The sequence below is a fragment of the Clupea harengus genome, chromosome 22, assembly GCF_900700415.2.
Source record: "Clupea harengus chromosome 22, Ch_v2.0.2, whole genome shotgun sequence".
Classification (NCBI taxonomy): Eukaryota; Metazoa; Chordata; class Actinopteri; order Clupeiformes; family Clupeidae; genus Clupea; species Clupea harengus.
This window is the reverse complement of record NC_045173.1, coordinates 18,472,462-18,500,034: the sequence shown is the minus strand read 5'-3', so window position 1 is coordinate 18,500,034 and position 27,573 is coordinate 18,472,462. Positions and strand designations below refer to the sequence as shown.

Here is a 27,573-nt window from a genome sequence, read left to right as displayed (position 1 = left end):
GACACCACAGAGGCAGTGTGCCTTACGTAAGCACAAGGCTGTAAGACAAGGTTTTAAAGAGGATGCCGTCAAAAAATTATTAAAACAGGAACAGCTGCCTAATTTCCTATTAGGCCTGACATTTAAAGATCCTGCCAAAGGTTCTTCAAAACCATGGCCCTTGACAAACATACATCTAAGCTTAATTTAGATTCCAATTACTCGCTCTAAAGACTTACTGTTGTGTGGTCAGCTAAAGATATGACAAACATGATAATAAACCTTTGTTATTACCTACTACATCTAGCATATAAAAGAAAAGCCATAACTTTTGCTTAACTGCTTACGTTAAACTATAACAAATCCAGAGTTTCAAACTCTTCTGGATTTCTATTCAATTCTTTCTTTAATTTTTTATTATAAAATGTACTTCCATTGATTTCACCTAATGTTCTACCTGAAAAGGGGGAACATATTTTTTGTCAGTATTTTGCCTAATTTATTCCTAGTTATACTCTCATTTATAATACATCATAAGAATCTTCCTGTAGCATGCCTGGTCACCTGGGATAACGTCTGTCGTGAGGAGGACTCGTCTTTGGCAGTGTTAAAAGACTGCCCTCTCCACGTATCCTCTGCTGCCAAAGGACATCATCAACATACAACACACATGGATGATTAATGCAATCGCCTTTCTGTACCGTTTCATCAATGCACAGGACCATAATTAATTTCAGCAGGCATATCTAACGTTCGCTCCACTGCTAGATGCTGACTGAAGCATGTTCACGCGCTGTGCTGAGAGAGACAAAGCCAAGAAGGATACAGATGGCAAAAATCTCCTTTCAGCCGTGAGACGTGCCTGACCCTCCCCTAATGTCCACCTGTCTTTCCAGCATCACTCAGTCACACACAAAGTCTGTTTGTGTATCAGATCAGAATTGATTGTGTGACATTTCATGTCAACTGACACAGGAAATTAAGGAAATGGGTAAATGTTCTCTTTGATTTCAGATTGTCTCAGGCTGATGTTATCAGTTTACATTGGACATTGAAGGAAAGTTGAATTAGGGAGAAGCAGGAGAGATATGTCAGTTTAATCTAGCTTGGAAATGGTGATATTCATGACCATATAGTCTACAGACTTAGATTTATCACAGAGTATACTGTAATTATTGTGTCAGTCTGTGTGCTCCCTGGGAACCTTGGTGTCAACATCAAACTGGTTTGCCATTAGAATGACAGCAAAACCTTGAATTTGCAAGCATGTTAAATACAAGATGATACTGTTGAAAACTGTTGGGGAAAGGTTTTCTTATAACTTCACTTTAGTTTGTGAATTTTAAACTCATCAGTTAATGAGTAAGTCAATACGTATTCGTAAGTCAATACGTTTTCAGGAAAGTAATATCATCCGGGTGAACTCATTTTAGTTGCAAATTGAATGTTATGCAAGATGAACTCCATATTGACTCAGTAGCAGATGGCAAAGTGCCTGGTGCATATTTTACAACACATTAAATTCACAATCTTGAATGTGCGTTGTGATAAATTTTAGCAAGAGTTTGATTAACTAACTTTCTAATAGAAGATGGGGCAGTTTACATTGATGATGGAGGAGACAGTTTTTTTATGGAGTGTGACCTTTGCAGGGGGCGATTAAATGTCTTCCGCAGACCAACAGGGTGGATTCTGTCTATTTCCCATTGGCATTGACCACATTCTGCCACATCATTAACTGAGCTGACACAAGATAGTAAAACATTTCTTGGCCATTTCCTCAAGGAGGATGCGACAGAGGAGACAGATGAGGTCATATATCCACTGGCACTCACCTCGCCCTTCATATTCGCCCAATAAAAAACAAAAATCTTGCAGTGAGCCTCTTGCTCTACAGGTCATTGGTTGGTTTGTAACAACTGGATAACAAAAAGGTCCACCTAATACAAAAGTTTCAATAGGTTTTCATGTGCATTTTTTTCAATTACATGTATACATTATGTTTCATGTGTTTAACAGATAAAAGTTAAAGGTCAGGTATTTAGCAGATGCTTTTATCCAAAGTGACTTATCAAGACACCCTGCAGCGTGTGGGAATCAACAACAGATCAACCCCTTAGAAGGCAGCGTCGCTAACCACTGTACCACCAACACCATACATATTTACACATGACATTTTATGTACATTTATGTATTCATGTTACAGTTAAAGAACATGTAGAAATGATGTTCTTATATGCATGTGGCTGGCATGTGAGTTCCTTAGGAAAAAGGTAGAAATGATGCTTACTAGTTTATTAGTTCTGTAAACCTGAGGTGTGTCTTAGCCTGGTGACAGCTGGCTTTTGTAATTTCGACCAACCATGTGTAAACTTCTGTAAGAGGTAACTCTTAGAAGAGGGTTTGATCCTGGTAATTCGTCTATTGCATTGTACCTACTTACTTACAGTAAAAGCTCGAATTTCCTTTCTTATTTAATTTAGAAGACTTTTGATAAGTGCTTTTAAAACTATTGTGGATCGGTTTAAGCATTAATTTCAACATATATTTGGATCTGAAAAATAGCAGCATTCTTAAAGCTCCTCATATTGTCCACATATCCTGTGCCGTTTACATCCCTGGATCCTTAGACTTCCCCAATCTACCATCTTGTCAATGAGTTAACTGAATGGTATAAAATGTATTGTGCGCCTAGGGCATCTTTTTTGGCTGACAGTAGTCAAAAGCTGTTATTGAGAGTTTGCTGTCAGATTTGTTCCTTTTCAGTTCTTCCTGCAGAATATTACTGCCTAGATGTTCATTACTCCAGTCGTCAGTTCAAGTCTGCAGAACTCACATCCAAAGTCAGGCCTGCAAAATCATCTTTCACACCTCTCAATATATATAGCACCAATAACATTTAAAAAATCTCAAAGCTCTTTATAGAGCCCAGAGTGTGAACCCCCCAGAGCAAGCAGTAAGCCGATCGTGGCAAGGAAAAAGTCCCTTTTAACAGAGAGAAACCTTGAGCAGAAGAGAAGAGAAGAAAAGAGAAGAAGAGAGAATCAGAGCAGCAGATACATTTGTACACGCATCAGGATGAGCATACATGCGGCATATACATACAAGATTACATGATACATACAGGTTTACATGATACATACAAGATTGTATATACATGATACATACAAGATTACATGATACATACAAGATTGATAGTGCATTAAAATGGAGAGCCAGCATTCTAAGTATTTGTTGTAGAACAGCTTAATGGTCATACAACATACTGAGGGCCGTGATGTACTCCCTCTTAAGTCTCAGTTTTTTTAAACTCTTAATACAATTCACAAAACTGCACACACAAAGTGCAAAACACCACAAATCTCCTGCAAATGAAACATTGCATTCAAAACGCAAATAATCCCTTTTCAAAATCCAATTTTTGTGTCAAATGGTAAACACAACTATTCATATGGTTAGACTACTGTGATACATCTACAACACTCCTGTCTTTGTTTGGCTAAAGTCTTTTTCAGTTACAGTGTTACAGTGCATTTCACAGAGCATTCTCACCAAATAGGTTACAATAGACTGTATATATAAATATACAAATAGACTTTTACATGGTTTGCCTTAAAAAAAAGTTAATTACAGCAAACTGAAATATCTTTCAGTAGTCGACACATAAATGCTAGACCAATTCAGGGCTGTCTAACAGCACTGTAACAAACACGTTTTACAGTACAGTGTTTTGCCAAAACAGCATTTAAAAATGTTCAGCATGGAAACACATCATGCACAATATTTTACAGTATAGGCTTTGTTAGAAGTATAGAAACAATATGGACCCTTTTTACAAAATGACACTGTGTGAATGGACTAGGGGTCTTGTCACAGCAACTCATCAACATCACAACCATTTTAAAGGGCAGGGCACTTCGAGGGCTGATCATTGTGTCTTAGAAAGTGAACTATGCGTGTAATATTTTTGTGTTATTATTGCTGTGTTTTAATTGTTTTATGAAATTGAAGACGGAGTCTTAGTTTGAGAATTAGTTTGTGGTTTTGCAGATTTGGAGTGGGAGTTTGCTGTGTGAGTGACAGGTTTCAAAACTGTGTCAAATCTTTGTGTAATCAGTATAAACATTTTTTTTTACAATGGTTTAACTTATGCAACACCCAAATCAATTTTATCTGGAGGGTCATGTTCGTCTTTTTCATGCAAATGTAGCAATGATGATAGTCGATGTGTGGGTTTTTTTTCTTCCTGTGAACCGCTTGACAGGAAAGCTACATTGGACATTAATTGAATTTTCATTGAGCACCCGAGGGTGGCTCCTTTGAACGTTCCCAGCTAATTCCAATGACGCTGAAACCAAGCAGTGCAAACGGAGGTGGCTGGATCATTGTAATCATATTAGCAAAGAAATAGGTAGTTAGGCTGGAAATACGAATGTGTGTGTGATGCATTGTAGGTAATGAGTATCATAATTTTGGATGCAATTGTTAGATGGGAATGGGTAACAGGAAGCAGGGGACAGCAACACCTTGCAGTGGAGAGAGTGTAACATGAGAGGGGAGAGAGAAGACATGATGAGAGAATGGAATTAGGTACTCTAATAGATTGTGTTATATACGTACATATACATATGTAAATGTAGGTTTAATGGTGGAGAACAATGGTCATTGTCATCAGCATTTGAGCAAAAGTCTTTAGCGAGAGAGAACAGACAAGTTAGCACACAATTTAAAAATGGCGTTTTACAGTAGCCAGACATCAGACAGATGGCAGAGAAAGGAGGAAGGCGGAATTGTATGGCATGACACAAGAGATCCTTGGCAGCCTAGGCCTATGGCAGCATAGCTAAGGGATGGTGCATGATGGTCTAACACCACTACTTTTTGGCTAACAGTTGTCAGGTTGCTGGAAGTATTTTGTTTACAGTGTTTGTTCCCAAGGTCTTCTGTTGAGTCTCATTTCCAGAACCGTACACAAGCTGAATATAAAACATTTGTAATTGTAATTTATTTTTCAAGACAGGGACAATGCACAATAAAACATTAATCTTGTACAACAAGAGAATATGCATTGTGCCAGGTTCTAGCAGATTGCTATTTTCCACCTGTAGTCCCTGGGCAATGTCAGACCATGTTCCCTATAGCTATCTCAAGCATTCTAGATCCACTCAGTTCCACAGACAGCTGCTATCTTCATTTTGCCTTGTACGGACCTAGAGGTTGTCTGGTTAGTTTCGTTTTTTATGAGGTAAGAGGAAACATCCTGTCTATCTCTATTTTACAGGCACTCCAAATGTTCTTGAAAATGTAGAACAGGACATTTAGCTTGAACTCAAATAGAAAAAGAAAACAGTATATAACTCCATCATGTTGCTCTGCTATGACATCTGGAGATGTTATTGACTTCAGGATTAAGCTAAGACTAAATTTAGCAAGACACTGAAATCATTCACCCTTTACGTTTTATGAAAATAAACTCAATTGGGTTTATCCAATGATTGGCCTCCCGGACGGATGGGAGGGTTTTCTAGTTCCACAAATGTCTCGAGATGTGTAAAATGGAGCGTACCATTTCAACTAGGACGTTTTTTTTTAATAATAACTATGTCTCATTAAGTTTGGCCGGAGACGCCGCATAAATCTGTTAACATTCATAAATTAAATATATTCACCACAAATACAAAATAAATATAGGCGAATACGGATTATTTAACAATCTGATCACCCCTTCCCTCTAAATAACTGTGCCCGCCTCGCTACGGTCTGTCTCTTTCGAACCAGCAAGTGCTGTCGTGAGGTTGCCCACAGAACACCGGCCTTTAAAGTCCTAATTTAAGAAGTGAGTGAAAAGAGACGTAACTTTTTCATGGCGAGTGGGAAACATTTGTCTATAATTGTCTGATGTAAAATGTGTGTCGTTCTGTGTCACTGTTCCAGCGCCACGTGGCCGAGAAGCAACACTTTCAATAGCGTCAGTCCATAACTTGTCAAGCTATGCTAGTGCTTCAATGTCAGCTAGTTAGCTACAAATCCACCACTCGTTAACTCTTGGCTTGTAACGTTAAATAGTTGCACGGATGTCTAAAAGTTAGGGCAAAATTGCTCCCAACAAACTTCGTTAACCGAGCATCCGACATAAATCTAAACCAATGACTATTAGACGTTCACTTTCAACTAGCTAGCTTGGTTCTCCGTCAATGTTAGCTAGAAATGTCGGACAACCACGTCGTGTCATTAAATACAGTCTGTTAGTGGGTTAGTTTTACCAATTGAGTTGTAATAATTTCACTAAATTACCTTAGAGCCTTCCGGTTTAAATATTTCAGGGTCTGAATTTTGGCTTCACCCGGCTTCTGGTTGAACAAGAAAAGCACCGTGAAACGTTACTGGGAAATCAAAACGCAACGACATAACGTTACTGACACCATTTGAAGTATTTCACAGTTTAACCTTACGTCAGCATTTACCGCAATGAACACCATATTAGAAAGCCTTATTATAGATTATTATTCTCAGATAAAAGCTTTAAACCGTTCGCGTGTAATGTTAGGCAGTCTGCTGTTCTGTCATTACTGATATCTGATGTGTTGCTAATGTCTGCTTAGGTGATCACAATCAACACATAATATTGTTTTTATTTCCCAGTCCTCTTGTCTATGACCTGTTTTTCCTCTTCAACCATATGTTTCTTCGTTTTGTGTCTCTCTCCCCCCCCCATTGCTCATAATTTAAAGTTAAGGGGAAACCGCAAAGCACCTTGTCTGCATCATTGTCACTGTGTACACATTGAAAGGTTAGTGATGAACAATGGTGATGTTTTTGTGATGGTGATTGCATCAGGCCTGTTGTGAGAATTCGATAGCTCTCAACATTTAGTGTGAAATGTGTTTCATGTATTTTGGTTAGCTGGACTGGCTCTGTCTGTTTTAAGTTTTACAGTGATATTTGTTTGTCCCCGTCGCTTATTGATGTGTATTGCCTGATTTAAGAGTCCAATGTCTGTTGCTGCATCGTTTTCGCTTGGTTTGAAATGTGTGATAACTCTTTGAAAACTAGAGGAAATTGGAAAAAAGACTAATCCATGTTCTGGATTTCTTGACTTGTAAAGTAATACATTTCCTTGGTTTAAATTATATTAACATGCTGTGATTTTTTTATTTTAAATCTCTTTTAGGATTAGCACCTGTTCTTAGGATATACCCTTAGAGAATGTATTTTAAATTAATTATTGGAATGTGATGTCTTATGGAATTGTAATTTGCAAGTCAGTTATGGTGCCTTGTTTTGCTTTACTTTTCTTTCTTTTCTTTTATTTGGAATGTCATGCTTTTATGGGATTGATGAAGGATGAAATAAGTTTTACTTTTGAAACCAATGACTGTAAGCTGTGTGGGAACTTGCATCAATCTCCTGTCCTGTCTTGCCTGGCCAAGGCGACGCCTAACTTCACCTGATCCCCTGGCTGTTCTGCTTCATAGCCTTAACATATTCTCTTGTGGTCATCTTGGTGATGTAGTGACTAACCCGAACACCAGACTTATTTGCTAGATGTTCCTACATCTCGCTCCTCCACTTCTCTCTCTCCCCCCTCGCCTCACCTACTATTTTGTAGCACCGCAAAACACCAGATGTGCGCTCAGAGGGACTTGCCCCGGCCCGATTTTTGGCAGAGAGGTGGTGGTAGTGGCAGCAATGGGCCCAGAGGTAGAGGATTTCGGCCAGGAAATGGCCCCACGCTCTCCAGTCCCAAACTGAATGGAGACGACCTGCACGTGGGGCGCCGGCGGCGCACCCACTCAGAGAGTCAGGCGGAGCCAGAGAGCGCCGCTCTGAGGGCCGAGGCAGCCCCCTTCCGCCCCTCGTCACCCTCAGCTGGTGTGTGGGCGAACCGGAGTCTGTACGAGCAGGCTGACAGCTCCCACCAGACATGGCTGTCCGGGTCCCCCCCGATGCCCTCGGCCCCAAGAGAGCGCACGCCCCGGGCCCTGGTTTTCCGGTCCAGACGGAATGTTGCTGCCGCTGGTGCCACCACCTACAGCTCTAGTGGCACGCAGCACCGTGGCAACCAGGAGGAGGAGTACCACCACCAGGGTGGCCGTGGAGGCGGTAACCATAGCGCCCGGGGCCGCCAGCCCATGGTGCGCGTGTACTACCGCTCGTCCTCGGAGCCGAAGCAGGCTCTGGAGTCTGAAGCAGCAGGAGGGGTGGGTCGTAGAGGCCGAAGGAGAGGGTACTCTGAGACCGAGCGCACTCCTCAAAGGAGCCCTGCAAAGTACGCCACACCACTGCGCATGGAGAGACTATTTCTGTTAGAATTTTTTTTGTTTTGTTTTTTAACTTTTTTGCTGTGACGTTTAATTGTAGTGAAGTAGTTTGTCTTATCAATATTTGTCACTTTGTTCTCTCCTTTTCATTTGTTGTAACTTGTAGTAGTTTGAGGAAATAGATTGGTGCACAGTCAATAAAAGAGATGTTTAAGACCTACCATACCATTTAACTTAATAAAGTTTAAAATGAAAATAAAACTGTTAATGTTGCAATACAGATTTGAAGCGGTCTCTTTTGCCAAGTATAGATGGCTACGCATAGAGATGTTATCAGTAGATCCTTACTGGTTGATCTAATCTGTGAAGTCCTTCGGTTTTGGCCATGGTTGCTCGATGTCATGTTTTTTTATTTTTCCCTTTACAAACATGGACACCCTGTCCATTAATTACTTTTATTTTCAAGCCTCCCTTTCATGAGGCCGTTTGTGTGTAGCTAATTAAGTAAGCTTATTTGTATTTAGGGAATTGACCTGAATGCATCTGTGTTCTGCATCTCTTTAGTGCTTGTATATTGTGTCACCGGAGTCCATTGCTGTATTTCATTCAAGGCCAGTGATGGTTTGCATTGAACTCAGCACTCAATTTTTCTCTTTTTCCTTTTCTCTGTCCCTCTCTCTCTCTCTCTCTCTCTAGCACCGTCATCATGAGTGGAATCCAGTGCCTGACTCAGGACAGTATCTGGTTCGACAAGCCCAGGTATGATGAGGCTGAGCGGCGCTTCTACGAGGGCATGAACGGCATCACCCACCCCCCACAGCCGGTACGACTCCTGCCCCCCTCCTACGCTCCGCACCGTCCTGCATGCCTTAGCTCTTCTCTTCGCCAAAGGGAGAGGAGCCATGTGTCTGCTTCATTACTAGCTTCCTACTGAACACACTTTACGCAAAAGAGACGTATGAATGTGTTGGGCTTTCTGTAAGGAAGTACTTGCTGTTGGTTGTTGTGGGGGGTGACAACTCCGAGTTTTAACACCGCTTTTATCCAAAAATCAGTGACGGTAGTGGTTCCCAGTCCTGACGATGGACCCTCGATGTTCTGCGTGTTTTCCAGCTTTCCTTGCTCTGCATACCTAACTGAACCCTTCAGCTGCTCAGGTGACTCTTGGCTAACCAGGAGCATGATTATTTCACTGCCATCAGGTGTGTCTTCAGCAAGGGTGGGAAGAAAGGTGCGTAGAGTAGCGTGGTTCCTTAGGAGCAGAACTGAGAACCCTGGAGTTGAACTGACATAGTCCAGACATCACAGAAAGAGAGGCTATAAACACTTGTTAGATTGGTCTGTAATACAACTACAAAAGCCCTTAGGGGTGTCATACCTCTGCTAGAGTTGGGGTATGGTATTGCTGTGTTGTCAGATGTTATGGTAAGTCAGGATGCGAGGTCAGGACTGAAGACCGTTAGAGGCCATGGAGCCTTATGCAGTATGCCCCCAGCCTCCTCCGCCTCCTCTCTTCTTTCTCTTTGCTTTCTAGTAATGCCAGCATATCAGTTGAAATATGCAAGAAAAGCTTCTCAACTCTTGTTCTCTCTTTTAGTGTGTGTACGTGTGTGTATGTATGTATGTATGAGTGTGTTTGTCTGTGTGTGTGTACATTTGTTTGCCGGCCCTCTCTTTCTATCTGGCTCTGCCTGCCTGTTTGACCCCATCCCCCCCATCTCTGCCCCCTCCCTCCTCCCCTCTCCACTGTACACCCCCCTCCCCCTCCTCTCAGCTTCAGGAGAGAGAAGCTAGTGCCATCCTGCAGGACATTGCTAAAGCCCGCCAGAATATCCAGAAATCCCTAGCCGGAGTGAGTACCGTTCCCTTCATAGACAGACAAAAAAATCTCCCTTATCAGTCGTGTACGTTCTCTTAGGCTAAGTTTATTTCTTTATCTTTTTTAATTTTTGTGTTGGAATCCTTCCCGAATGGATTTGAATACTCAAAACAGCAGTGTTGAGACTTCCTTCCCCGTTGTGTTTTAATGCCGCAGCCAAGAATGTCTAACTCGAGTCAGAAAATTGCTCTAGACCTCCCCACCCCCACCCCCCTCCAGTCAGTAAAGCCCAATAGCATAACCTCGTGACTGGATGTCCAATCCCTCGTTACGTCTCCTGTCCTGCGTGTTGGATTGTAAATACAACTTTTAGAGAAAAGAAAAAAACCTCTCTCCCCTGCTTTATACCCAATATGGGTACAGTTTTAACCTTTGCAACCATTTCTATAAATAGTTGCAATTTGACTAAATTATGAAATTCAATAGTTCAACGTATCCCCTTTTATAAGTCTAACACTGCTAACACCTCTTAAACTGCAATGCCCCTGTCCGGTTCCAAGGCCAAAGGTGCTGACAGATGCAAGACAGAGCCAACTCATGTTAAAGGGAACATGCTAAGAACATGGCATCTCATTAAATGCAGAAGTCTTTATTACAGGATCTTCCATGCAATGTGATTGATTCTTCTGGCAACTGTTTAATATTTGCTAATGGTCACGGAATCTGCTTTGATGTGATTCTATACTGTAGCAGATATGATTCCACTTGACCGAGCCTTTATTATGGAGGTTCTGTGTAAAGACATGTTTCAGTTTCTTGCTGTTACATTCAACCAAACACCATAATCAATCAATCGTTGCCTTTTTAACCGATCAATCTCGATCAACATAACACCCCTGCCCTATGTTTTACTCTGAAGAAGCGCTCCACTGGTTAAAAATAAATAAATAAATGAGATGCCATGAATTATTTGCAGTTCAGCAAAGCAGAAATTGATGGTCAGGATTATCTCCAGTATCTGGTACCATCAGTTGACCATCCTGCTATATATTTTGTGTATGTGTGTGTCTGAGGAGAGGGGGATGAAATATAGCTATCATAATAACTTTCCTCATTTGATCTCTCACTCACTCACTCACTCACACACACACACACACGACAGTGCTTTCCTGCCGGGGTAGAGTGCAGGAGTGGACCTTGCATCTGTAAGTGTCTTGTGGGTTTCAAATGAACCATAGCATGACTAGAGAAGGGTACTCATCTACACTGTGGAGATCCATTAAGGACCTCACACTGTGGTTGCATGGCCCTACTATATAATATTATGCATGTCTGTAATGTCTGACTATCTATGTGTGTAATGTTCTGTAACGTGGTTGGAGGTCTTTGTTTTGTTTTGTTCTGTCTCTGTGCTCATGCTGTCTGCATGGGTTGAGCGTGAGAGGACTGTGTGTGTAGCTGGCATACATCACACTTTTTGAATCAATGTTTTGACTGTTACACCTTTTGAACTGCAATTTTAAAAACTGGGCAGTAAAAATGTTTTTAATATTTGAAATGATTTAGGTGATGCATCCATCCTCATTAATCCTGACCTTTCCTCAGCTCCCTTACATCTGTACATCTGAACCCCTTTTCCATAGTAGGTCTCATGTCTTGTCATCCCAGTAAATGTGTCCTGTTAAATGGTTTTGTGTAAATGAACCGTAGCTGAAGACAGCACTGCAGCCAGGCAAGGGGCAGCCTCGTCCCCAAAAGCAGCAGCGTCGGCCTCGGACCGTAAGTCCCACCCGCCCACCCCCTTCTCACCGGCCGTCTGTCCGAGTGATGGAGGCGAAGGAAGAGGAGGAGGGCTGCTACTGCACGCGTGTGTGTGTGTGTGTGTGTGTGTGTGTGTGTGTCGCAACTTGTGACCCGAAGGCGTGCCGTTCACCGCTCCATTGCACCCCTGTGCTGCTGTGTGACTAAGGCGCTGATTTCCCTGTGTAGTGGACCACAGACTGTGCATGCTCTCCCTCAAATGGTTATGGGAGATATTGGAGCCAAGATTTGGAAACCTTTTAAAAATCATACTGACATCCGTGTGCTTTTCATGGGTGTGTCTCATGTATACTGTAAGCACAGAAAGGGATGCACTGATTAATGAATGTGTTTGTCTGTGTTGGGAAAGTGATAACCTGAAACATTGAGCCTCGTACCAGAACTAGTCAGATTTGTTCAGATGTCTGGTGGCTGATTGAAGTTTGAAAGCCACTTTCAGCTTTTTTGGATATTTCTTGGGTTTGGGCTTTTCTACGGTTTTGAGTCAGGCAGAAACCGTGCACAAGCAGTTTTGCTTTTTTTGGCTGTATTAGTTTTTCCAAGTCATTGTCCTCATGATCCTGCTGCAATAGATCTGACACTGCCTGGATCAGTTATGGCATCTTCAAACGATTTGTGAAGTCAACATTTTACAAACTGAACTTAATGCTACATTCATCCGAACTAGAGTTAAAACAACCCCAAATGTTCTTGTGAGAGGCCCAATGTGTTGTGACTTAGACATCAAATATTTACTGTTGTGTACTCTCTTCTATGCAATCTTGAGTCCCGCTCTAAGAGTAAGCGTGTAAGTGATTATGTAACTGATTTTTAAGCATGTTTGTTCATTTATTTATTTGTTTATCTACTGGATCAAAGACACTACTCATTTTATGTATTTCTTCTTTTTTTTTTTTTTTTTTTTTTAAAATCTTCATTCCAAATAGGCCACTGCCACTGAAGCATGGTGTTATTGGTACCACATGTCCAGTCTTGCATGTCACTCTGTGTTACTATCAGACTGTTGTCATTCTGAGTGAACCCACCCCCCCAGTACATTACCATTTGACTTTTACCACTCACTTTTTCCCCAGCCCCACATCACACACACACAACAATCTCTCCCACCTGCATGCATCCATTCTTGTGTGTTGTTGTGTTTGTGTTTACTGAATGCTCAGATTTGGTCTTGTTTGTCAATAGACCTCAGCGAGCAGCACAGCAGGCGGAGACCAGACGGACCTGGTGTCACGCATGAAGAGCCTGGAGATGGAGAACCAGAGCCTGCACAAATGTAGGTTGGTGTGTGTGTGTGTGTACACACCATGGAGGTTTTATGTAGACCTGAAGGGGAAGTAACACCCCCATTCATTTAAATGACCAATGCTATGGTAGCTGCTTCCGCCCAGGAGGTACCAACTTAACCACCGACATCTTTAAAAATGTCGTCCCATGGGTGCTCACTTCCGGCACCATTTTCTAAGATAAGATAATTAGGGGCCACATTACAGATGGTCACGAAAGTATGTTGTCTATGTGGATTGCTGGATGTTTCTGGCTTGAAAACTGCCGGTTCTTGCACAAGTTTAGTATAGGGCACGAGCCTCATCACAAGAGCATGTTGGCCATTCAGCTAAAGTATTAAAGTTTGTGTGCGTGTGAATATTTGTAAATGTAACTTCATTTTTTAATTGAATAAGTTTGATTGTGAATGATGTGGATTAAGCTAAAGTATAAACTAAAGGCGTTTGCGGGCATGAGTTTAAGGAAAGGCTAAACCTCAATGTTACTGTAAATCCAGAAAACCAGCCTTTGGGGGCTTGTTCTGTGCCAGAGTCTTATCTCCCACCATCTCTCTCTCTCTCTCTCTGCTGTGATGTCTAGCGGTGAATGACCTGAGAACCATGATGTCTAAGCTGGAGTCTCGTCTCACCGTGCTGGAGAAGGCCAAGCCTGCTGCAGGTGCCTCCTCCGCACCTGCCTCCACTCCAGCTGCAAAGGTGAGTTTCCTGGGCCAGGAACAGCCTGTGGGCCAGCAACTTGGAGTCTCTGTCTCCAGTAATGAGTTCCTGTTCCACCTTAGCCCCACATGTGGGAGGCTGGTTCAAACACAGAATAGAGGTCTTTAAATAGTCATCGCATTTACCACGCTGTGTGGGGGAACTAACTTGAAGTTCATGCAGTGACGTCCAGTAAGATGGTGTGTCAATGCAAATGTCATTCTTGAGTTTAGAATCGGTACTTCAATGCTCTGCTAGTATTGTCTCTTCAATTAAATGTTTGATAGATCATAGTGGGTGTGATTAGCTAAAGACCACTTTCCAATATTACTAGTTAAAGGGGTTAAAGTATGGTGTGATTAGCTGATAGGAGTCAGTGGCAGTTAATAATTCTAGCAAACTCAACTCTTCTTTTGAATTGCACTTTTAGGTTAGTTAATTTCAGTCTAGATTTGTCTGCAGGCAAAATCGTAGGCTACTATTTGTGTTACTGGTGTTCAGGCAGCAATGGTAATATAATTCATAAGAAAAAAGGGATTTGGGTTATAAAGTAAGTATTTGATATTATAAATATGATGTATTGTCTGGGCATGTAAGAGATTTCATAGATAAGGCATAGCGACAGACAGCACATCCTTTCACACAGATGGTACAATCCCTGTCTATCATACCCGCTACATCAATGGAAAATGATGTTCCGAAAAGAGTGGGAGCCCTGAATTTTTTTTCCTCTTTATTGACACTTTGCACAGGCCGTGGTTGTCCAGGCACCCAAGAAGGTCGAGGTTAAAGAGGAGGAGGAGGATGACGACGATGACATGGACCTGTTCGGCAGTGATGACGAGGACGCGGATGCGGAGGCGGAGCGCCTCAAGGAGGAGAGGATAGCAGCGTATTCTGCTAAGAAGTCCAAGAAGCCAGTGCTCATCGCCAAATCCTCCATCCTGCTCGACGTCAAGCCTGTATGTGGCAGCATCATCTTCCCCTCTCTTGCGAAACCTTTACAGCAGTTATTTCATCTCTGTGTGCTGACGTGCATTATTTACTGCGTTGTGTTTGTAATTGGTTGAATGATTTGTGTGTTTATATCTCTCGTCTCATGTTCTGAAGCTGTTCACATAGTGTGGCTTAAGCATTAGTATGAAACGGCATGACTGAAAAAAGATACAGTAGTATTGAAAGGTCTCTCTCTCCGTATGTGATGGCAAACAAACAAACAAACAAACAGGGCTGTGCTCCCAAAGCTGTCAAAGCATTTGGCCGCCTGCTGAGCATCTTTAAGCTGGAGATTTTGAACTTGGAGGATTATCTCACATTCATATATTATGCATCGTCCTGAAGCATCCAGTAGAGTGTGTGTGTGTGTGTGTGTGTGTGTGAGAGAACTTGGCACATCTGTGTAAAGTGTTGGCTGTGTGTTCTCTGCCTCCCAGTGGGACGATGAGACGGACATGGCCAAGATGGAGGAGTGTGTGCGCTCCATCCAGACAGACGGGCTCCTGTGGGGTGCCTCCAAGCTGGTGCCTGTGGGCTACGGCATCAAGAAGCTGCAGATCTCCTGCGTGGTGGAGGACGACAAGGTGGGCACAGACTTCCTGGAGGAGGAGATCACCCAGTTCGAGGACTACGTGAGTACCTGTTCTGAAATGGTAATCGATTTCTGCTTGGATGGGTTGTCGAACCTTGTGTGTGGAAGGAATTAAAAATAAAAATAATAATAATAATAATTAGGGTCAGCGATAATTCATTTACAGATGGAATTTAGAGGTGTACACAGAATTGTCGTTTTTTTTTTTTTTTTTGTCTGTCTGTCACTGCCAAATGTTTTCAAACATATTTGAGGGAATTTGTTTACTACTTGGGCATTTCTAAGTAAATCTGATACTAAAAACATATTTTTGGATATTTAACGCCACTTTTACTTAGTGGGATTAAATGCTGGTCTGAGGCTCTCCAAAATTGTCTGAAAGCTGGATTTTAAATATTAAAATTTAGGATTATCCTGATCTTGCCCTAAAATAAAAAAAAAAATAAGAAATGGGCAACTGGTTTTGTTTGTAGATGCTGACACTTAACAAACATGCCATGATGTTATTTGCCCAATAGATGGCCACAAAGAGGACTATTATAAGCAACCTGTAATAATTGAATAATAAACTGCATTATCCTGCCTGTTGAAGGTTTGGGAAGTTTTTATGTTACAAAATGAGATTAACTTAAAAAAAAAAAAAAAAAAAAACTCTGTTTTTCCTTGTGGCGTGACTAAATATGTAAATCAAGGCTGAGGATTCACAAGCAGTCTTTGTACCAAGCACGTTTACATTCGCAAAACCTAATGTAAATTCTGCTCTTCCTCTCGAGAGCACAGATGACGCCAGGCTGGAACCAGTTGTGTAGGTTTACAGTATTTCTGGGGCATGTATGTAATGCCTTCTAAGTAATTGATCTGTTTGTCTGGCTATTTCAGGTCCAGAGTGTGGATGTTGCTGCCTTCAACAAGATCTGAACCTCTTCAGTCTGAGGTGGTGTGGTGTGCTGTCGCTGCTTTTGGTTTGAACGGTTTAAAAAAATAAAAGTTTTGCTTTCAGTATGTAGACACTTGGTGTGTGTGTGGTGTTTTATTTTACATGTGACATCCGCTGAGAACGAGGTTTTCCCTAGTTGACACACATGGTTGCGTAATGAATGACATCCACCCACATTAGGTTGTGCACTCACCTCAGGTTGCAAAGTTGAAAAAAGGGCAAATCTTTAAGGTGGAGCCCAGTCCCACCCAGAATCCTGGGTATAGTGGTTGAGTAAAGGTAGTCTGCACGCTGTGGAGGAGGGTTAGTGTGTCCGAGATGCTGTAGAACGCCAGGGTCCCCGCCCTGTGGTCCACGTACACCCCGACTTTAGTGGAGTGCGGAACCGGTATGTCCACCCTGGTTTTATTGTGCTGGAAGTAACACCCGGAGACCAGGAAATCCAGACTCCAGGATCTGTTGTTGTGTCCCAGCTTGCCGTCAGCGCTGCCAACGTTGCGCCGGATGCTTTTGTAAGCGACCCCTATGGAGACGCCTCCCCCGCCCTTCCACTCCACCTCCCAGTAGCACCGTCCACACAGGCCATGCCTGCACAGCAGCTGGGCCCAGCAGGTGAAGCGCTCTGGGTGGTCGGGATACTTCAGAGGCTCCCTCCCCGTCATCACCTCTCTCAATCCCTCTCGCAGGCTGAGGAAGGAGTTGGCGGTGTTCAGGTCCAGAGTTACCTCACAGCCGTCTGTGGAGAAAAATTACTTGATTCTTCTAGAATGTCTTTTACGTGAGGTTTGATTTTCTTGATCCCCTTTTTTATTTATAAATATATATATTCAAAAGTACCTGTACCTGCTATAATATATTTGTGAGGAATTTTAACTAGGCTAATAAGACTTGGTAACCTCTTTCAATCAAAATAATTAAATCGAAATTATAGATGCAATATTTGTCCACTGCCTGTATGTAGGTTGTTGTAGGTAGGGTATTGAGGAAAGGTGCTTCAAAGTATAAGTAATGTTTGTATGTGATATGAGTGAGTAAACATGTGAACTTACACTGCAAGAGCTCTGCTCTGGTCCTGGGTGGATTTGTGTGTTGCATGGTCATATCTTCTACTGTGATGGCGAGGTGAGAACATTCAAAGTGTTAATCAGAGCTAGGCAAATAAGGAAGGGCTCAGGAAAAGAGGCACTCACATACTGTACCTGATTTGCCTCGTCTTAAAGTCTGGGGTTTGGATGTGGATAAAGGCAGAGTGCGCTCCTCTTTATGAACTGGAAAGAAAGTTAATCACGTCTTTTATTAAACACCCTGGTCACTGTATGTAAAAACATCCCCATCCCACTGATGAAAACAGTCAAAAGCAGTCTCACTTATATCTGAGATGGTGGATAGTTCTCTCTTGAATACATCATCCAGACGCTCCTGCAGTTCAGTGAGTGACTTTTTCATGGCAATCAGAGAGAAGTATGGGTGAATGTCAAGACTGGGGAGATCCCCTACATCTGGGATGCCCTCTAATGATCTGCATCTCTGTTGAAGAAAATATGTAGGTCTCATGACAAAGGAGTGGTGTTTTATGTCCTCTGAAGAGCCCTGGAGAGGTTTGTAGGGTGAGCCCTTTACTTGATACTGTGGTAGCCAGTGTTCCCAGGTGCTGAGACTATGAGACTGGCACAAAATGACCTCTCCCCATGCAACTATGGTCTTTAAAGACACGATTTTTCATTTTTTTTAACAAATTGTTTTAGAGCCACAACAATGATTAAATTAAAGAGAATAGAAAAAGAAATAAGAAATACAATCTAGAAAAAGGCCCCATCACATCACAAAAGATTTGTTAATAATTGTTTACAGTTCCTTTAACAGTTTAAATCCCACCTTCCCATATTTACCTGGAGGAAATGGATGTGGTCATCTGTCTGGGACAGCCGGTCCAAATGACAGTCTCTGATGTTGAGCTCGGTCATGTGTTCGTCCAGAGCCTGGAGAATGGTCTCTGCCCGGGCCACAGCCTCTCTCTCCTGGGTCTTGATCAGCTGTCTCACCTCCAAGCGCTTCCTCTCTATGGTGCGGGCCAGCTTGGAGAAGATCCTCTCGCTGTCTTCCCCCGCGGCCTCAGATGATTGCTGGTGGGGCGTTGAGTAGTATGGTGTGTTATATATATATATGATTACCCATGTATTTCAATTATACCTTCAGAATTAAATTACAAGTTCAGATAAAGGTAATATAAAAATCTATATAACACACTGCCAATGATAAACATTATGAATAGAAGTTGACTAAAGGGGTTCTTATACCTTTATGTATTTGACCACATGCCTGATTTCTTTCTCCCTCTCTCTGTTCATCTGTCTGGATCTCCTCCCAGCATCTTTCAGCTGCTTCTGTTTCAGTGATTGATTTAATAGGGATAGTGGTTACTAGAGATGGAAATGGATTCTCATTCACATTGTTTTTATCAGCACTAAAATAAGACAGGGAAAAATCCATGCTGTATGTCTGTACACTATAATCAAGTCAAACAGGATTTGCTGGCAAAACCTTCATCTGTAGTCATTTTGTTTATGCCACAGTGGATGAGGGTGTGTGCCACCATGAGAGAAAAAAAGAGCATTCTCTTCTTCAATGTGCAATGTTGTTTGAACATCAAAGATAAAAAGAACCCATGGCCAACATGTTGTAAGCCCATTGTTAATTTTGTTGGCATGTCTTTGTTGCGACATGGATGGACGGGGAATGACATATGATCTCCCAAAGACTATATTTCTACACAATGGTTGGGGGGTGGTGACTAGCAGCTCTATGTACAAATACTAACACACTAAACATAATTTATAGGAAATAAATTAAAACAAGTCATTTTTATCACTGCCATAAACTTGGATGTGAGTGCAGTCTATAATTAATTTGAAGTATTGGAAGGATTAATTGGATGGTATAGATGAAAAGACTGTTTACCTGTCTGACTTCTCGTTCAGAATTAGCAGAGACAACATTGTGACCTTTGTGTCCCTCAGCCTTACACTGAAAGCAGATGCACCTTTGATCAGTGTGACAAAACACCTCCAGAGGCTTCCTGTGCTGCGAGCAGAGCCTTCTGTGCGGTTGTTTTATGGCCTCCACCACCTTGTGGCTGCCGCCACGTTTGCTCTCCTGATGAACCTTGAGGTGGCTCTCACAGTAGGAGGCTAGACACACCAAACAAGTCCTCACCGCTTTGCTCTTTCTCTTGGTGCAGATGTCGCATTCCACGTCCTCAAGCACGTTTGCGTACGTCTGGGAAATGCGAGAGGCTTGGACTCCGGCTTTCCTCAGCTTCTCCACGACTTCCGCGAGGATGTTGTTTCTGCCGAGCACCGGTCTCGGGGAGAAGGATTCTCTGCATTGAGGGCAGCTATACACGCCCTTAAGGTCACTCTTGTCCCAGTAACTCTTGATGCAGTCCATACAGTAGCTGTGTCCACAGGGAGTAGTCACTGGATCCTTAAGCACTTCCAGACAGACCGGGCAGCAGAACTGGTCTTCTTCCACTGAAATGTTAGTTGCTGCCATCCTTGCTTCCTTGCACACATACACTGATAGCATCAGGCAGGAAGACCAAAGCTGGTTTTCATGGGAAAGGGGTGTGTGGCCAGTAGATAAGGTGGGTCATGATCAGGTTTCAGTGCAAACAGCCACAGGGAGCCAATCACAATAGAGCACAGACACAGGTAGGACAGGAAGAGGTTTATCAACATACATTGGCCAGTCATGCAAATAGAGGCAACGGCTAGAGGAAAAAAAAAAAGAACATGGTGTCCTACACATGTTAAGATAGTATCAACTGCTTCATACAATTTGAGTTATTGCCAAACCAGGTTAGCGGCACTGAAGACACAGTTGTTTCCCTACTGGCAAAAGGCTGATAAATGAAATTTGTTAAGCGTACTTACACCAACTCCTTCAGACACTCCTCAAACCTTGTTCAAGTAAGGGCACTGTCTGCCTGTCTGTCTCTCTCTGGCATACACACACAAAATACATATGATACCTGAGAATACCTTTTTTAGAAACTTAAACAGCCCTAAAAAATGGATTTTGGTTAATGTGGAGGTCACAAACTGTTCAAGGGAAAACAACTTAATAACCCCTCATCTTATTTTGAACTCATTTGTTATGTGTGTAAGAAAGAAAAACATGCACATTGTATTCACATCTCAATGTGTTTATTTAAAATAAAGTTTTCTTTTCCTTCTTCAAAAACAAACTTTTGTGTCACCAAAAATGTTATCTGCTAAACACCTTCATTTATGAAAAAAAAACTAAAACCTGACGCTCATTTGGAAAGATTATTCACTCATTCTTTTTTACGTCATTTCCATATGTAGCAGCAATGCAACACAAACAGCACCAATTACTCTACGGGGCTAAAACATTTATCTGTTTATCATGATTGTGCAAAGCATGGTATGTTGGACATCATCTAGATGTAAGTAAAGCTCCATGTTAGCATTGTAACACATTCTCTGTGTTAAGATTTTTTCACATTAAATTAATAAAAGACAAAATGATGCAAAAATACTGTAATGAAATCACTTAAAACTGTAAAATAATGGTTAAGTATGATTTGATTTCTGTGTCCATAAAAAGGTTAAAATATGTTACTATTATTTTTTTTTTTCAAAGTAAACATGCAGCCGTCCTAGCGGCTAAAGGAAATAATACAGTTTAGCGGCCAACGTGTGGTTCTTCTGGCCTTGTTACCTCCGTCTCCTCCTCTGTTGCACTCGTAGTCTGGAACTTGAGGGCCTTGAACCTGAGAAAAGGCAAATTAAGTAAATGTAAAGGAGTACTAAAATAAATACATAGGGCTACGGTTCAATACTCAAAAGCAGGAGACCAGGTTTGGAATAGAGATGCTCAGTGTATATTGTAGGAGGAATAGGAGAGAGAAAGAAAAGAAGAAAGTATCCTGCACGATCTTTATGATGGGCTGTATAGCCATATTGTATATATTACAGATAGGTGGACAATAGTGGAAGTGGACAAAATACAGAGAGGTGGACAGTAGTGGACCATAATTTACCGAATGTTGAGAAGGCGAAACCACCGAAAGTGGGTACTGGAACTCCAAATGTGGTTGGTGCAGGGGCACTTAGGCCGCATGGTGTTTGTGCCGCGGTTTCTGACGAGGAAGTGGGAGAGTAAATGATGAACATGTAGGGCCTGGATTTCGAGTATAAATAATAATATTTCTATTCTAACACTCTTAGATTTGCATGACATTTAAATATTTAATTTTTTAGAAGTTAAATTACTTGCAAAGCTGTGCAACTATCCTGTGTCCCAGTTTACTGTCTTCAAAACTTGTTCTGGACTAATGATCATATATATATTTTTTTAAAGTACTGAGTACTGAGGGGAATCCGTGGAAAAAACATCACTATTGCATATCAAGAGCTTTTCAGGTTCCAATTTAACTGGGTTGTAATTTAGCACAAACTCACCTGGTGCTTGTTCCATGTTGTCCGCCTTAGGCTTTGGATCTTCAATAATTATAACGGCATTCACTGTAAACAACAAACAACATAATGGATTTCATTTTAGTTTCATTTATAAATCTACAATAACATTACATCTACGCTTTATACAATACAGATAATATCTTTTTTACACTTTGCCAGAGTATAAATGATCACACCTGTGCATGTGTGCGTATTTTTGTAGCATTGAAGTGTTATCCACATGTCATCTGAGTTTACCTTTTTCAGAGATGTTGAAAAATCCACCCTGGCAGACGTCTTCCAGCAGCGCCTGGAACTCTGTGACAGCAGCAATGGCGGAGCCGAAGTTTGGATCTGTTCTGATCGTTGCCACCTCCACTCGCTCAGGCTGTGCACCAAGACACTGACATCTCTGGACAGACCAAGGTAAAACAGAAGAAAAAAAAAAAACACAAATATAGATGGATAACGTTTTATACATGCGTCTTGCCTCAAGCACTAGAACTGCTGAGAAGCCTCTCTGCCTGTAGACTGCAAGATCAATACTTCCTCCAAAAGTTTCAAAGGAGTGGGATATAAAGAAAACACTGGGCTTGCCCAAGGCACCTCCAGGAAATCTACCTTATAGCATTTACCATTCCTTCCCCTCATATTAAGATGTCCTTAACTGTTCTGATTAGGTGAAATCACCTCCCTGATAGCAGCTGGTAGTGTAGTAGGTCTGGCCCAAACCCATTACAGGAAAGTCAGATCGAGGCCCGAATCAGCTGAGACATGGGTTAGGACAGAGGCATCATTGACAGAACACACTGGCTTATGAATACCGAGCACCGACCATATCTGAGATCCATCCCCAGAAAAATCCAAGATGGATCTTACAGGAGATGAAAAACGGTTGTAACTATTCCAGTTTGGCCGCCCCAATCCCACTCCCACCTCATAAGATGCTGGCCTGTTGTGTGTTACCTGAAGGAAGCTGACGTGGTCGTCCGTCTGCAGGAGCCTGACCAGCTCAGCGTCTCTCTTCCTCAGGTGGTTCAGCTCCTGCTCCTGTTGCCTCAGGTAGCCCTCGGCGTGGGCCATGACCGCCCTCTCCTGGGCTCGGATGATTTCCTTCACCTCAGAGTGTCTCCTCGCGATGGTGGCGGACAGCTCTGTGAATATCCGCTCGCTCTCCACAAGAGCAGCCTGAGAGGACAGCTGCAGACAGACAACACCGGGTGCTAAACTGTCAACAGTGGTACTCAGCTGTCAATTACAGCTGTCTGAAAGGTCACTCATTCACCAGATTTACATTCCTGTGTCTGTGAAATTTAGGAAAATACTCTCTGGAGCAAGAAGAATCTGAAGGCACTGAAATTGTGTTATGAGTCAGACATGCATTTGTTTTAGAGTTATCTAAAACTGCAACTCTGTGTAAGCAGAGCTAAGATTTGCTATGTGTTATCAGTCACAAGACAAAGGCTTGATTGATCAAGAGGTGAAGTTGATAGTGATCAGATGGCCATGGTGTGGTGGTCTTTGCTTACTGTGACAGAAGTCATGGACTGCTTCAGCTGTTCCAACTCTTTCTCTCTCTCCTGAATTGCTTGCTGAGATTTCCTCTGCATCTCTCCAATCTCACTCTGGAAATTACCAAAAAAAATCATTCCACCATGTAATTCTCCACATTCCACCACATAAATATGTGTATTAGTATTAGCCTACGGTAAATGACCAAATCCCCACCCCCTCCTCTAACAAAGTTTCAGCTCACCTTCTTTTCAGTGATTTCCCCTGAGGCCAACACAGCGTCATGACCTTTGTGTTCGTCAGTAAGGCATAAAGAACATATGCACTGCTGATCAGTGCGACAAAACACCTCCAGGAGCTTGTCGTGGCGAGAGCACAACTTCTCCTGTATCGTGCCGAAGGGTGCGACCAGCTTGTGCCTCTTGAAGGCCGGAGACTCGTAGTGGGGTTGGACATGAGACTCGCAGTAGGAGGCCAGGCATACCAAACAGGATCTGACAGCCTTGTTTTTCCGTCCCGTACATACATCGCACTCCACATCTCCGGGCTCGGCTAACGAGTCGTCAGAAGGAACGGACTGAAGCCCGGTCTTATTCAGTTTGTCCACGACATCAGCCAACATGGTGTTTTTGCCCAGAACTGGCCTGGGCGAAAAGGTCTGTCTGCACTGGGGGCAGCCGTAGAGAGATATAAATTCATCCTGGTCCCAATACCCCGCTATACAGCCTTTACAATAACTATGGCCACACGGTATAGTCACGGGGTCCTTGAGAACATCCAGGCATATCGAACAATTGAATTGGTCGTGTTCAAGGTAAACGCCAGCCTGTGCCATTCTTATGTAATCCAATAAAAACGCTACTCTAGTGGTTGGCGATTTAAGGCTGTGGCATGAGAACGAGTGGAGTCAGCTTTGTTTTGCAGGAAGTGGTCATGTGACACGAGGGAGTGGCTTGAAAGTCTCTGACAGGGGGGGAGGGGAGCTTGGGGGAGGAGCTTTTATGACAGCTGAGTGGCCGTTTCTATGCAGAGTCCAAATGCATCATTCAACCACTAGAGGTCAGAATAGACTCGTAGGTTCTGGATTTAGGAAGAAATTGTCTCATGTTTTCATCCTGATGTAAAATTCACCAGTGACGTATTACCGAGTTAGATATTTAGGTTATAGCTTTCAGTGTCCTGACCCTAATCATACAATCACTGTGATTTAACAATACAACAGCTGGCAATAACAAATCGGATGTCAAGTTTGATCTTTCCTGAGGGTATTAAAGGAAACCTCGTAATGACAAGTTCACAAGTTATTTTATTGCCTCGCCTGAAATCATAGCATCAAATGCCTTTCCAAAACAAACACAAGATACATGTTCAAAAGAGTATCTTCAACAGCATGCTAAATTTCCAGGGCATTCACCAATGTGAACGCAGCTACACAGTGTAGCCTACATAAACATGCCAGTTCTGTGCAAACAATAGGAGGTATCCTACAAATGATAAAGAGGTATTCACAATACACAACCACAGAAAACAGGGGAAATAAATTACACAAAAACAGAGCACAGGGTGGATTGATTATGTATAGTGAATCAATCGAATGCTTAAATTCAAAATAAATATATTAAGCACTTCAAGTCCATTTGCAGTACTGTATTACACAATTACATAATAGGAGCTGCAAGTCTCTAATAATCTCTAATAATAAATATGGAACTCTGTTCATGACTACATTCAGTCTCAGTGCAAATTACATTAAATTGAAGCCAATGACAATAACAATATTCAAGTATCATAATGTCATATGCGGTATCCCAATGTATACATGTCTGGTCAGTAGTTTATAGTAACATCTTTTATCCCGAGCTTCTTTGTTCTGGTCCCCTGAGCTGAGGAGTCTTTGGTCAATCTTAAAACGATCCTTTTTGAAATCATGTCACATCTTCCACCATCCCATTAAAAGTGCAATGTGAAGTTCCCGCCGCTAAAGGAACCCCTACTTTCAGACCTACAGCTATGATGTCAGTAAAAGACACAAGAGAAAGTAATTTGTTTGCATTCAAAAAATTAAGAAACGATTCCAAAGGGAATCATGTAACAAGATGCATGCAAAGCTTTATATCAAGGGATACTTTCCACTGTGCCTTTAGATTGGCATCATAGCTTTAGTTCTTAAAGCATTTTGAGAGGAAAAACTACATATTGCACCTTTAGGATCACTCCAGAAATGTAGTCTTCTTCCCTTGCTCATTTGCATTCTTCTTCATCCTGTATTTATAATATTTGTAATTCTACTAGATACAGTATATTTGAATGTGAAACACGGTTATTTTTTTTTGTCCACTGTAATGGTTGAGGATGCAATGGGATGGACTGGGGTGGGTGCACACACACACGGTTTCAGCATCAGCTAAAACATATTCATCCCCCTCACTTGCTCTTCTCGTCCAGCCCGCTCTCGGCCCTCAAAGCCTGGCTGTTGGCAGAGATAAAGTTTATCCAGTGCTGGAGATCCTCTGGGACATCAGGGCATTCCACCTGAAACACAAACAGATCCAAGACTGAGACAGAAGAAATTAAGACTCCTCCAAGTCCTCAACTGAGGTTTTCTGCTCTTGTTTTTTAGGCTATTTATACTCCATGTACAGAGATGCAACTGAAACAGAAGACTACCTGAATCATCAACATCCTTGGCAAACAATGTGGTTTTGAAGATCAGCATGTAGATCAGCATTCACTCAGTTTTGTTATTGGACCACAAATACTTGAAATACTACATTAACCTTTGATCTCTTGAGCTCACCTTCCTCTTGCAAAGGTGCTCCAGGATCTTCTCAGGGCTACTGCGGACGACGTTCTGCCTGCAGAACATGACCGCTGACAGAAAGCCATCCTTCTTGGACACGAACCGCTGCTCCAGGAAGAAGGATTTTTCGTCCCAGGTCATGATGCGACTCCTAAGCTCAAAGGCCTCGCCCAGGGCCAGGGAGCGGCGGTAACGGATGGTGCTCGCTCCCACCACCATCGAGGCCTTCATGGCCCGAGCGGCCATGAACAACCCGTTGCGGGTGTAATAGGAGAACCTGGCAAAGTCGCACTCCCTCAAGTATCGGGCATTATTCATGTGGCCCATGTAGTCTATGTCATGGGGGAGCACCTTGCCCTCTATGACGTGTTCAGCAGTGATATCTTTTAAAGGGCTCTGGAATAAGGATTTCACAATCATCAAGAGGCCTCTCAGGAAGTACCACACATCCAGGCTACCAAACAGCAGAAGCAGACCAGAGAGTACCCACACCAGCATCTGATACATCCAGAAGACAGAAAAAAAAGTCAGTGTACACAGGAACGAACACCTACCCTTACACTAACCCTATTACATAGAGATGCTCTACACACAGACTAAGGCTATGAGCTAAAAGGCTCAAACACATACTGACTAAAAAGCTCGGGTCAGCAGCCACACAACTTAAATTTCTCATTTGGCAAATATACAAATAGATCCAGTTCTCAATAATTGTATTATTTCTGTTATTAAGCATATAGCATTGTGAGTTTGAGCCATCAGCGTTCACTTGATAGCTAGCCAGCTAGCTAGCTAGTTGTAGCACACATCAGGACACTAACGCTGACAATCCAAAACGAAGGTTATCGAGGTTTTTCGAAGATTTAACTTAATACAGGCCACGTTGACAGAAGGTAGACAGGTAATTTAAACATACGTTTTCACTTTCGCGGAGACCTGACACTGGGTCACAGACAGCTGCAGCAGAAGGCGACGAAGCCGGTTTCAGAATGAAAATAATCTGCGAAACGCTACTTCCTGGAAATGGCCTAGCGACAATTTCATTGGCTCAAAATTATATCGCGAGTTGAACACTAAAGCCTTGTAAGGCAACTGGAAGGAATTATATTATTTAATGATAAATTAAGGCGCAATTCACTTTTATTCTGAAAAATACAGAATCTCTGACATCAACAATCATGGATACTGACATAATGGCATATACATGCAGATTTACACACGGCAGGCCTACCACACAGCTTGATTGTAGGCATAAGCCTACAAATTATTCTACAATATTTCCTCTCATTGTGCGTGGTAGTGTAACCTCTTATTACATTACAAACAATTACACACCACATTTTTAAGTACATATTTGAGACTGTCTGTAAACATGTACACATAATTAAGTAATA

At 42.2% G+C, this 27,573-nt stretch overlaps 4 protein-coding genes across 13 annotated transcripts; 1 reads left to right on the top strand and 3 right to left on the bottom strand.

The window, feature by feature from the left end:
• The first annotated feature begins 5,706 nt into the window (after positions 1 to 5,706).
• eef1da (eukaryotic translation elongation factor 1 delta a (guanine nucleotide exchange protein)) lies at positions 5,707 to 16,455 on the top strand. 9 transcript variants are annotated; one of them, XM_031559238.2, is made up of 9 exons: positions 5,707 to 5,815; positions 8,937 to 9,063; positions 10,015 to 10,092; positions 11,770 to 11,838; positions 13,063 to 13,153; positions 13,744 to 13,859; positions 14,612 to 14,821; positions 15,293 to 15,487; positions 16,327 to 16,455. In XM_031559238.2, the coding sequence occupies exons 2-9, from the start codon at positions 8,947 to 8,949 to the stop codon at positions 16,363 to 16,365; spliced, it is 915 nt and encodes a 304-aa protein (XP_031415098.1). In that variant the 5' UTR covers positions 5,707 to 5,815; positions 8,937 to 8,946; the 3' UTR covers positions 16,366 to 16,455. The 9 variants fall into 9 exon arrangements, with proteins under 9 accessions (XP_031415098.1, XP_042559053.1, XP_031415099.1 ...); XM_031559239.2 differs by lacking the exon at positions 5,707 to 5,815 and adding an exon at positions 6,727 to 6,769; XM_031559232.2 differs by lacking the exon at positions 5,707 to 5,815 and adding an exon at positions 8,150 to 8,248.
• A 39-nt stretch (positions 16,456 to 16,494) lies between these two features.
• On the bottom strand, positions 16,495 to 20,471 carry ftr87 (finTRIM family, member 87). The gene is made up of 7 exons (XM_031559230.2): positions 19,343 to 20,471; positions 18,682 to 18,768; positions 18,274 to 18,507; positions 17,752 to 17,911; positions 17,584 to 17,652; positions 17,434 to 17,493; positions 16,495 to 17,120 (listed from the first exon to the last, which is right to left on the bottom strand). Exons 1-7 carry the CDS (start codon positions 19,967 to 19,969, stop codon positions 16,579 to 16,581), a joined length of 1,779 nt encoding a protein of 592 aa, XP_031415090.1. The 5' UTR covers positions 19,970 to 20,471; the 3' UTR covers positions 16,495 to 16,578.
• A 101-nt stretch (positions 20,472 to 20,572) lies between these two features.
• On the bottom strand, positions 20,573 to 24,300 carry ftr67 (finTRIM family, member 67). Its single transcript, XM_012835205.2, has 7 exons — positions 23,624 to 24,300; positions 23,397 to 23,492; positions 22,834 to 23,067; positions 22,126 to 22,279; positions 21,871 to 21,933; positions 21,450 to 21,548; positions 20,573 to 21,179 (listed from the first exon to the last, which is right to left on the bottom strand). The coding sequence occupies exons 1-7, from the start codon at positions 24,212 to 24,214 to the stop codon at positions 21,124 to 21,126; spliced, it is 1,293 nt and encodes a 430-aa protein (XP_012690659.2). The 5' UTR covers positions 24,215 to 24,300; the 3' UTR covers positions 20,573 to 21,123.
• Positions 24,301 to 24,665: 365 nt separating this feature from the next.
• Positions 24,666 to 27,199, bottom strand: si:ch73-52e5.2 (protein THEM6). 2 transcript variants are annotated; one of them, XM_012835241.3, is made up of 3 exons: positions 27,096 to 27,199; positions 26,177 to 26,677; positions 24,666 to 25,911 (listed from the first exon to the last, which is right to left on the bottom strand). In XM_012835241.3, exons 2-3 carry the CDS (start codon positions 26,675 to 26,677, stop codon positions 25,804 to 25,806), a joined length of 609 nt encoding a protein of 202 aa, XP_012690695.1. In that variant the 5' UTR covers positions 27,096 to 27,199; the 3' UTR covers positions 24,666 to 25,803. The 2 variants fall into 2 exon arrangements, with proteins under 2 accessions (XP_012690695.1, XP_012690694.1); XM_012835240.2 differs by lacking the exon at positions 27,096 to 27,199 and having other exon boundaries at positions 26,177 to 26,686.
• Positions 27,200 to 27,573: the final 374 nt, after the last annotated feature.

What these genes read in the sequence shown, in the direction of transcription:
- ftr67 (XM_012835205.2), bottom strand. Translation starts at nt 24,214, where the DNA reads ATGGCACAGGCTGGCGTTTACCTTGAACACGACCAATTCAATTGTTCG. An exon ending in GGGAAATCACTGAAAAGAAG is followed by an intron (nt 23,493 to 23,623) that starts GTGAGCTGAAAC and finishes GGTAATTTCCAG; the next exon opens with AGTGAGATTGGAGAGATGCA. An exon ending in CAACATGGAACAAGCACCAG is followed by an intron (nt 21,549 to 21,870) that starts GTGAGTTTGTGC and finishes CTTCCTCGTCAG; the next exon opens with AAACCGCGGCACAAACACCA.
- si:ch73-52e5.2 (XM_012835240.2), bottom strand. Translation starts at nt 26,686, where the DNA reads ATGTATCAGATGCTGGTGTGGGTACTCTCTGGTCTGCTTCTGCTGTTT. An exon ending in AGCACCTTTGCAAGAGGAAG is followed by an intron (nt 25,912 to 26,176) that starts GTGAGCTCAAGA and finishes TTTGTGTTTCAG; the next exon opens with GTGGAATGCCCTGATGTCCC.
- eef1da (XM_031559238.2), top strand. Translation starts at nt 8,947, where the DNA reads ATGAGTGGAATCCAGTGCCTGACTCAGGACAGTATCTGGTTCGACAAG. An exon ending in TCACCCACCCCCCACAGCCG is followed by an intron (nt 9,064 to 10,014) that starts GTACGACTCCTG and finishes CCCTCCTCTCAG; the next exon opens with CTTCAGGAGAGAGAAGCTAG. An exon ending in CCTCCACTCCAGCTGCAAAG is followed by an intron (nt 13,860 to 14,611) that starts GTGAGTTTCCTG and finishes CACTTTGCACAG; the next exon opens with GCCGTGGTTGTCCAGGCACC.
- ftr87 (XM_031559230.2), bottom strand. Translation starts at nt 19,969, where the DNA reads ATGCTATCAGTGTATGTGTGCAAGGAAGCAAGGATGGCAGCAACTAAC. An exon ending in ATCCACCATCTCAGATATAA is followed by an intron (nt 17,653 to 17,751) that starts GTGAGACTGCTT and finishes CTTTCTTTCCAG; the next exon opens with TTCATAAAGAGGAGCGCACT. An exon ending in TTTAAGACGAGGCAAATCAG is followed by an intron (nt 17,494 to 17,583) that starts GTACAGTATGTG and finishes TCGCCATCACAG; the next exon opens with TAGAAGATATGACCATGCAA.